Source organism: Oncorhynchus mykiss, chromosome 7 (assembly GCF_013265735.2).
Source record: "Oncorhynchus mykiss isolate Arlee chromosome 7, USDA_OmykA_1.1, whole genome shotgun sequence".
Classification (NCBI taxonomy): Eukaryota; Metazoa; Chordata; class Actinopteri; order Salmoniformes; family Salmonidae; genus Oncorhynchus; species Oncorhynchus mykiss.
Genome location: NC_048571.1, coordinates 89468510 through 89479676, shown reverse-complemented (window position 1 = coordinate 89479676; position 11167 = coordinate 89468510). Strand labels below are relative to the sequence as shown.

Here is an 11167-nt window from a genome sequence, read left to right as displayed (position 1 = left end):
TATAGAATTCAATTATTTAGTCATTCTAATTCTATTGAAAGATGAAGATAATAGTTTCCTAGCAACACACCATTATCTAGATATTTTGCCAGGGGTTAGACATTAGACAGCTTCTATCTCAAGGCCATCAGACCGTTAAACATCCATCACTAACATCGAGTGACTGCTGCCAACATACTGACTCAAATCTCTAACCACTTTAATAATACAAAAAATTATGTAATAAATGTATCACTAGTCACTTTAAACAATGCCACTTTATATAACATTTACATACCCTACATTACTCATCTCATATGTACAGTATATACTGTACTGGATACCATCTACTGCATCTTGCCTATGCCGTTCGGCCATCACTCATCCATATATTTATATGTACATATTCTTATTCATTACTTTACACTTGTGTGTATAAGGTAGTTGTTGTGAAATTGTTAGATTATTTGTTAGATATTACTGCACGGTTGGAACTAGAAGCACAAGCATTTCGCTACACTCACATTAACATCTGCTAACCATGTGTATGTGACCAATAACATCTGCTAACCATGTGTATGTGACCAATAACATCTGCTAACCATGTGTATGTGAACAATAACATCTGCTAACCATGTGTATGTGACCAATAACATCTGCTAACCATGTGTATGTGACCATCTGCTAACCATGTGTATGTGACCAATAACATCTGCTAACCATGTGTATGTGACCAATAACATCTGCTAACCATGTGTATGTGACCAATAACATCTGCTAACCATGTGTATGTGACCAATAACATTTGATTTGGTTTTTGACTGTACTTATGTGTCCACCCAATGGAACCCTATTCCCTAAGTAGTGCACTACAATTGGGCCACAACAAAGCCTATTTTTAATACAATCAGTGTGAAATAATTTGAGTCCACACGCAGCATCACATGTTAAGCACATTTAATTTATTCATAACGAATGTAACAATGAAAAAATTGTGCTTCTTGAACAGTTAAACAGTACAACATTGCTACAACGTACATCTGAAATCACCATCCCTTTAATGGAGCTGCAGCTCCCGTCCCTTTAATGGAGCTGCAGCTCCCGTCCCTTTAATGGAGCTGCAGCTCCCGTCCCTTTAATGGAGCTGCAGCTCCCGTCCCTTTAATGGAGCTGCAGCTCCCGTCCCTTTAATGGAGCTGCAGCTCCCCTCCCTTTAATGGAGCTGCAGCTCCCCTCCCTTTAATGGAGCTGCAGCTCCCGTCCCTTTAATGGAGCTGCAGCTCCCGTCCCTTTAATGGAGCTGCAGCTCCCGTCCCTTTAATGGAGCTGCAGCTCCCGTCCCTTTAATGGAGCTGCAGCTCCCCTCCCTTTAATGGAGCTGCAGCTCCCGTCCCTTTAAACTGGAGTTTACGTCCCTTAGTTAAACTGGAGTTTACGTCCCTTAGTTAAACTGGAGTTTACGTCCCTTAGTTAAACTGGAGTTTACGTCCCTTAGTTAAACTGGAGTTTACGTCCCTTAGTTAAACTGGAGTTTACGTCCCTTAGTTAAACTGGAGTTTACGTCCCTTAGTTAAACTGGAGTTTACGTCCATTAGTTAAACTGGAGTTTACGTCCCTTAGTTAAACTGGAGTTTACGTCCCTTAGTTAAACTGGAGTTTACGTCCCTTAGTTAAACTGGAGTTTACGTCCCTTAGTTAAACTGGAGTTTACGTCCCTTAGTTAAACTGGAGTTTACGTCCCTTAGTTAAACTGGAGTTTACGTCCCTTAGTTAAACTGGAGGGCTTCTGTCAGTGTTACACATCTGCAGTGGGCCACCGGCCCATCAAACAGACCTACATTACGTTGACAAAGTATTGTCTTTACGTTGACAAAGTGTTGTCTTTACGTTGACAAAGTGTTGTCTTTACATTGACAATGTGTTGTCTTTACATTGACAATGTGTTGTCTTTACGTTGACAAAGTGTTGTCTTTACGTTGACAATGTGTTGTCTTTACATTGACAATGTGTTGTCTTTACGTTGACAATGTGTTGTCTTTACGTTGACAATGTGTTGTCTTTACATTGACAATGTGTTGTCTTTACGTTGACAATGTGTTGTCTTTACATTGACAATGTGTTGTCTTTACATTGTCTCCTGGGCCTGCATCCCAAATGGCACCCTATTCCATATATAGTACACTACTTTAGACCCAAAAGGAATAGTAGTGCACTATAAAGGGAGTAGGGTGCCATTTGGGACGCCAGTCCAGTAAGTGAGGTCAGAGTAGTCTTAGCGGCTACGGTGTTCAACAATCTACAGTGTTTCCTTTAGAGACAACATTATAGATCCCCATATCAGGCCATTATAGTAGTTAACTAATAAACACAGTAACATTACAGATCCCCATATCAGGCCATTATAGTAGTTAACTAATAAACACAGTGACATTACAGATCCCCATATCAGGCCATTATAGTAGTTAACTAATAAACACAGTGACATTACAGATCCCCATATCAGGCCATTATAGTAGTTAACTAATAAACACAGTGACATTACAGATCCCCATATCAGGCCATTATAGTAGTTAACTAATAAACACAGTGACATTATAGATCCCCATATCAGGCCATTATAGTAGTTAACTAATAAACACAGTAACATTATAGATCCCCATATCAGGCCATTATAGTAGTTAACTAATAAACACAGTGACATTATAGATCCCCATATCAGGCCATTATAGTAGTTAACTAATAAACACAGTGACATTATAGATCCCCCATATCAGGCCATTATAGTAGTTAACTAATAAACACAGTAACATTATAGATCCCCATATCAGGCCATTATAGTAGTTAACTAATAAACACAGTGACATTATAGATCCCCATATCAGGCCATTATAGTAGTTAACTAATAAACACAGTAACATTATAGATCCCCATATCAGGCCATTATAGTAGTTAACTAATAAACACAGTGACATTATAGATCCCCCATATCAGGCCATTATAGTAGTTAACTAATAAACACAGTAACATTATAGATCCCCCATATCAGGCCATTATAGTAGTTAACTAATAAACACAGTAACATTATAGATCCCCATATCAGGCCATTATAGTAGTTAACTAATAAACACAGTGACATTATAGATCCCCCATATCAGGCCATTATAGTAGTTAACTAATAAACACAGTAACATTATAGATCCCCATATCAGGCCATTATAGTAGTTAACTAATAAACACAGTGACATTATAGATCCCCATATCAGGCCATTATAGTAGTTAACTAATAAACACAGTGACATTATAGATCCCCATATCAGGCCATTATAGTAGTTAACTAATAAACACAGTGACATTATAGATCCCCATATCAGGCCATTATAGTAGTTAACTAATAAACACAGTAACATTACAGATCCCCATATCAGGCCATTATAGTAGTTAACTAATAAACACAGTAACATTATAGATCCCCATATCAGGCCATTATAGTAGTTAACTAATAAACACAGTGACATTATAGATCCCCATATCAGGCCATTATAGTAGTTAACTAATAAACACAGTGACATTATAGATCCCCATATCAGGCCATTATAGTAGTTAACTAATAAACACAGTGACATTATAGATCCCCATATCAGGCCATTATAGTAGTTGAGGCAGAGAGCGTTTAAATGCAGAGGTGGCTGGAGGCAGGTTTTGATGAGGTCGTCCTAACCCACTGGGAACCCACTGGTTGAATCAACGTTGTTTACGTCTATGCCCAGTGGGAATGACATTTCATACAGTACAATGTTTTCTCATGTCTCAGTCAGGTGTTTTTGGTGTATTATTTAAGATGAGGACAAAAATTACAGTATTGCTTTAGAAGGACAATCACTGTGACCAGCTAGTTTGCATTACTTACGATAGAAAGAGCATTTCCAGTTGCATTTTAATCTAGCTAAGCAATTTACTAATTAACATGTCAAGTTCTGCATTTTGTCGGTCTGCATCCCAAATGGCACTCTATTCCCTATATAGTGCACGACTTCTGACTAGAGCCCACGGCACAATATAGGGAATAGGACTCTGGTCTAACGTAGTGCACTATATAGGAAATAGGGCTCTGGTCTAAAGTAGTGCACTATATAGGGAATAGGGTGCTGTTTGGGACATCCTGTTTCATCATGTTTTTCTAATCAAGTGAGAAGTTCAATAAATAACACATTGGTTAGTTTTAGACAGTGAAAATATATTTTGGTTAAAATTAAATCAAGTTTTTATTTTTCTCTTCTTCAGCTGAGCAAAGCAGAAGTTCAATTCTTCACTGAAATAAATTAACATTTACATTCATTTCATCAGGATTCCCTTTCCAGTCAATGCTGACAAAAACCAACGTACCGACCAACACCCTATTCCCTATATAGTGCATTACATACTTTTGACAATGACCCATTGGGCTCTGGTCTAAAGTAGTGCACTATATAGTGAATAGGGCCCTGGTCTAAAGTAGTGCACTATATAGGGAATAGGGCCCTGGTCTAAAGTAGTGCACTATATGGGGAATAGGGCTCTGGTCTAAAGTAGTGCACTATATAGGGAATAGGGCCCTGGTCTATAGTAGTGCACTATATAGGAAATAGGGCTCTGGTCTAAAGTAGTGCACTATATAGGGAATAGGGCCCTGGTATAAAGTAGTGCACTATGTAGGGAATAGGGCCCTGGTCTAAAGTAGTGCACTATATAGGGAATAGGGCCCTGGTCTAAAGTAGTGCACTATATAGGGAATAGGGCCCTGGTCTAACGTAGTGCACTATATAGGAAATAGGGCCCTGGTCTAAAGTAGTGCACTATATAGGGAATAGGGCTCTGGTCTAAAGTAGTGCACTATATAGGAAATAGGGCCCTGGTCTAAAGTAGTGCACTATATAGGGAATAGGGTGCTATTTGGGACTACCATCCATTTCCACAGCAACACCTACAGTAGTAGATGGATGAGATCAGAACACTAAGTCATGTAGCTGAAACATCACCTGGCACATTAACACAGTATGGCAGTTTTACATTTAAAAAAAACGAACAGTAAGAAATAGCTAAAAACAAACAAAAACAAACCTTGATGCTGAAATCACATCACGTTGTCATACAACATCATCATTATTTCATCTAAAGCTTGGTAACAGTAGGGAACGCAGGGCAGCAGCAGTATCGTCCGTTAGCTAGTCAGGACAGAGCTCCACCCAAAACTATCTTTTGGTATTTGTTTCATTAGTCCAATGTTGACATAGTCCCAAACTGTTTTGCTTGTCAGCAATCAAGTTTCCAAGATATGTAACTTTCAAAATACAGAAATCATCCCCATATGATGCATTTTGAAAGTTACATAAATTAAAAACTTGATTGCTGACAAGCAAAACAGTTTGGGACTATGTCAACAATGGACTAATGAAACAAATTCCAAAATAAAGTTTTGGGTGGAGTTTTCCTTTAACGTTGGGCCAGGAGAGAGAAAGAAGGGGAGCAGAGGCGGGAGGAGGTTAGCTGGTCAAAACAGAGCTGGGTTAAACTAGACGCAAAGAACAGGGGGGGTGGGGGGAGAGAGAAGAGGTCCAAGGGAACATCAGGAGGAGTGGTTGGTCGACTCCATCTCCTCCTCGGCTCTGTCTCTCAGCTGATGCAGGATGGGAGTTAGGGTGGCCATCAGTGTCTGGTGTAGAACATGGTCCCTCTCTGAGGAGATCTGGTGGATAAGACATAGAACATGGTCACTCTGAGGAGATCTGGTGGATAAGACATAGATCATGGTCACTCTGAGGAGATCTGGTGGATAAGACATAGAACATGGTCACTCTGAGGAGATCTGTGAGATAAGATATAGAACATGATCACTCTCTGAAGAGATCTGGTGGATAAGACATAGAACATGGTCACTGAGGAGATCTAGTGGATAAGACATAGAACATGGTCACTCTCTGAGGAGATCTGGTGGATAAGACATTGAACATGGTCACTCTGAGGAGATCTGGGAGATAAGATATAGAACATGGTCACTCTCTGAGGAGAGCTGGGAGATAAGACATAGAACATGGTCACTCTCTGAGGAGATCTGGGAGATAAGACATAGAACATGGTCACTCTCTGAGGAGATCTGGTGGATAAGACATAGAACATGGTCACTCTCTGAGGAGAGCTGGGAGATAAGACATAGAACATGGTCACTCTCTGAGGAGATCTGGTGGATAAGACATAGAACATGGTCACTCTCTGAGGAGATCTGGGAGATAAGACACAGAACATGGTCACTCTCTGAGGAGATCTGGGAGATAAGACACAGAACATGGTCACTCTGAGGAGATCTGGTGGATAAGACATATAACATGGTCACTCTCTGAGGAGATCTGGTGGATAAGACATAGGATCTGAGGGATAAGACATACAGAACATGGTCACTCTAGGGGATCTGGTGGATAAGACATAATGAACATGGTCACTCTCTGATGGGATATGGGGAGGGAACACACCACATCACACCAATGCTAGTAATGGATATGTTCCAAACAGCACCCTATTCCCTATTTAGTGTACCTTTGACCAGGACCCACAGGGCTCTGGGTGACAGTATGTTAGTATGGGTATTCAGCTCAGGACCCACAGGGCTCTGGGTGACAGTATGTTAGTATTGGTATTCAGCTCAGGACCCTAAGGGCTCTGGGTGACAGTATGTTAGTATTGGTATTCAGCTCAGGACCCACAGGGCTCTGGGTGACAGTATGTTAGTATGGGTATTCAGCTCAGGACCCACAGGGCTCTGGGTGACAGTATGTTAGTATTGGTATTCAGCTCAGGACCCAAAGGGCTCTGGGTGACAGTATGTTAGTATGGGTATTCAGCTCAGGACCCACAGGGCTCTGGGTGACAGTATGTTAGTATGGGTATTCAGCTCAGGACCCACAGGGCTCTGGGTGACAGTATGTTAGTATTGGTATTCAGCTCAGGACCCACAGGGCTCTGGGTGACAGTATGTTAGTATTGGTATTCAGCTCAGGACCCTAAGGGCTCTGGGTGACAGTATGTTAGTATTGGTATTCAGCTCAGGACCCTAAGGGCTCTGGGTGACAGTATGTTAGTATGGGTATTCAGCTCAGGACCCAAAGGGCTCTGGGTGACAGTATGTTAGTATTGGTATTCAGCTCAGGACCCTAAGGGCTCTGGGTGACAGTATGTTAGTATTGGTATTCAGCTCAGGACCCACAGGGCTCTGGGTGACAGTATGTTAGTATGGGTATTCAGCTCAGGACCCACAAGGCTCTGGTCTAAAGTAGTGCACTATGTAGAGAACAGGGTGGCATTTAGAACACGCAAATGGCTTTCATATTCTGAATAACAGGGATGTCCTTCTGTCCAGTACTGACCTTAGTGAACACCTTGATGGTGTGATTGAGGAAGTCAGCTTCCTCCTTGTCAGGTAAGGCCAGCAGATGAGCAGCACAGTCCAGGATGCAGAGCAGGGTCAGTCTGTGGCCCTGGAGGAGAGGGAACAACAGACATAGAATTAGGGTTTAGGGTTCCAAAAGGTTTTCTCCTGCTTGGAGGATTTCCCACCTGGGAAATTCTGAAAAATCAAAGTATTTGGGGAATGTTACTGGAATATTTAAATTTGATTATATATATATATATATATATATATGGAACGGTTACCTTAACCACACAATAACCTGTTCCTTTGTAGCTCAGTTGGTAGAGCACTGTGCTTGTCACGCCAAGGTAGTGGGTTCCATTCCAACGACCACCCATACGTAAAATATATGTATCCATTATTAAATCATTTTGGACAAAAGTCTGCTAAATAGCATGTATTATTTGTTATTAATTCTACGGTTTACACACTCTATGTGATAAGCCACACCAACCACGCGGCAGCCCATACTAACTACGCGACAACCCCATACTAACCACGCTGAAACCCATTTTACATAAGTGATATCCCATATTAACCACACGATAACCCATATGAAATAAGTGATATCCCATATTAACCACGCGATAACCCATATGAAATAAGTGATATCCCAACTGAAATAAGTGATAACCCATATTAACCACTCTGTACCCCATATCAACCATGCTGTAACCCATATCAACCACGCTGTAACCCATATCAACCACACTGTAACCCATATCAACCACGCTGTAACCCATATCAACCACGCTGTACCCCATATCAACCACGCTGTAACCCATATCAACCACGCTGTACCCCATATCAACCACGCTATAACCCATATCAACCACGCTGTAACCCATATCAACCACGCTGTAACCCATATTAACCACGCTGTACCCCATATTAACCACGCTGTACCCCATATTAACCACGCTGTAACCCATATCAACCACGCTGTACCCCATATTAACCACGCTGTAACCCATATCAACCACGCTGTAACCCATATTAACCACGCTGTAACCCATATTAACCACGCGACAACCCATATCAACCACGCTGTACCCAATATCAACCACGCTGTACTCCATATTAACCCATATGTTAATAAGTGATAACCCATATTAATCCCGCTGTAACCCATATCAACCACGCTGTAACCCATATTAATCACGCTGTAACCCATATTAATAACGCTGTAAACCATATCAACCACGCTGTAACCCATATCAACCACGCTGTAACCCATATCAACCACGCTGTAACCCATATCAACCACGCTGTAACCCATATTAACCACGCTGTACCCCATATTAACCACGCTGTAACCCATATCAACCACGCTGTAACCCATATCAACCACGCTGTAACCCATATCAACCACGCTGTAACCCATATCAACCACGCTGTACCCCATATCAACCACGCTGTAACCTATATCAACCACGCTGTAACCCATATCAACCACGCTGTACCCCATATTAACCCATATGTTAATAAGTGATAACCCATATTAATGACGCTGTAACCCATATGAATCACGCTGTACCCCATATCAACCACGCTGTAACCCATATTAACCACGCTGTACCCCATATCAGCCACGCTGTAACTCATATCAACCACGCTGTAACCCATATCAACCACGCTGTAACCCATATCAACCACGCTGTAACCCATATCAACCACGCTGTAACCCATATCAACCACGCTGTAACCCATATTAACCACGCTGTACCCCATATTAACCACGCTGTACCCAATATTAACCACACTGTAACCCATACTAATCACGCTGTAACCCATATTAATCACGCTGTAGCCCATATTAACCACACTGTACCCCATATTAACCACGCTGTAACCAATATTAATCACGCTGAAACCCATATCAACCACACTGTACCCCATATTAACCACGTGACAACCCATATTAACCACGCTGTAACCCATATTAACCACGTGACAACCCATATTAACCACGCTGTAGCCCATATCAACCACGCTGTAACCCATATCAACCACGCTGTAACCCATATCAACCACGCTGTACCCCATATTAACCACGCTGTAACCCATATCAACCACGCTGTAAGCCATATCAACCACGCTGTAACCCATATCAACCACACTGTAACCCATATCATCCAGGCTGTAACCCATATTAATCACGCTGAAACCCATATCAACCAGGCTGTAACCCATATTAATCACGCTGAAACCCATATCAACCACACTGTACCCCATATTAACCACGTGACAACCCATATTAACCACGCTGTAACCCATATTAACCACGTGACAACCCATATTAACCACGCTGTAACCCATATCAACCACGTTGTAACCCATATCAACCACGCTGTAACCCATATCAACCACGCTGTACCCCATATTAACCACGCTGTAACCCATATCAACCACGCTGTAACCCATATTAACCACGCAGTACCACATATCAACCACGCTGTACCCCATATTAACCACGCTGTAACCCAAATTAACCACGCAGTACCACATATCAACCACACTGTACCCCATATTAACCACACTGTACCCCATATCAACCACGCTGTAACCCATATTAACCACGCTGTAACCCATATTAACCACGCTGTACCCCATATCAACCACGCTGTACCCCATATCAACCACGCTGTACCCCATATCAACCACGCTGTAACCCATATCAACCACGCTGTACCCCATATTAACCACGATGTAACCCATATTAACCACGCTGTAACCCATATTAACCACGCTGTACCCCATATCAACCACGCTGTAACCCATATCAACCACGCTGTAACCCATATTAATCACGCTGAAACCCATATCAACCACACTGTACCCCATATTAACCACGTGACAACCCATATTAACAACGCTGTAACCCCTATTAACTACGTGACAACCCATATTAACCACGCTGTAACCCATATCAACCACGCTGTAACCCATATCAACCACGCTGTACCCCATATTAACCACGCTGTAACCCATATCAACCACACTGTACCCCATATTAACCACGCTGTAACCCATATTAACCACGCAGTACCACATATCAACCACGCTGTAACCCATATTAACCACACTGTACCCCATATCAACCACGCTGTAACCCATATTAACCACGCTGTAGCCCATATTAACCACGCTGTACCCCATATTAACCACGCTGTACCCCATGTCAACCACACTGTACCCCATATTAACCAAGCTGTAACCCATATCAACCACGCTGTAACCCATATTAACCACGCTGTAACCCATATTAACCACGCGACAACCCATATCAACCACGCTGTACCCAATATCAACCAAGCTGTACCCAATATCAACCCATATGTTAATAAGTGATAACCCATATTAATCCCGCTGTAACCCATATCAACCACGCTGTAACCCATATTAATCACGCTGTAACCCATATTAACCACGCTGTAACCCATATTAACCACGCTGTACCACATATCAACCACGCAGTACCCCATATTAACCCATATGTTAATAGGTGATAACCCATATTAATCACGCTGTAACCCATATCAACCACGCTGTAACCCATATTAATCACGCTGTAACCCATATCAACCACGCTGTACCCCATATTAACCACGTGACAACCCATATTAACCACGCTGTAACCCATATTAACCACGTGACAACCCATATTAATCACGCTGTACTCCATATTAACCACGTGACAACCCATATTAACCACGCTGTAACCCATATTAACCACGCTGTAACCCATAT

General features: G+C 42.0%; 1 protein-coding gene across 3 annotated transcripts in view; it reads right to left on the bottom strand.

Moving 5' to 3' along the window:
- Positions 1-4793: 4793 nt before the first annotated feature.
- ptpdc1a (protein tyrosine phosphatase domain containing 1a) overlaps positions 4794-11167 on the bottom strand; it is a 76009-nt gene continuing 69635 nt past the window's right edge. For 2 of the 3 annotated variants that reach the window (XM_036984357.1, XM_036984359.1), the window contains 2 exons: positions 7374-7484; positions 4794-5701 (listed from right to left, as the gene is read on the bottom strand). In XM_036984357.1, the coding sequence (XP_036840252.1) occupies positions 5582-5701; positions 7374-7484 (231 nt within the window). In that variant the 3' untranslated portion in view covers positions 4794-5581. The other variant, XM_036984358.1, reaches the window with a different exon arrangement.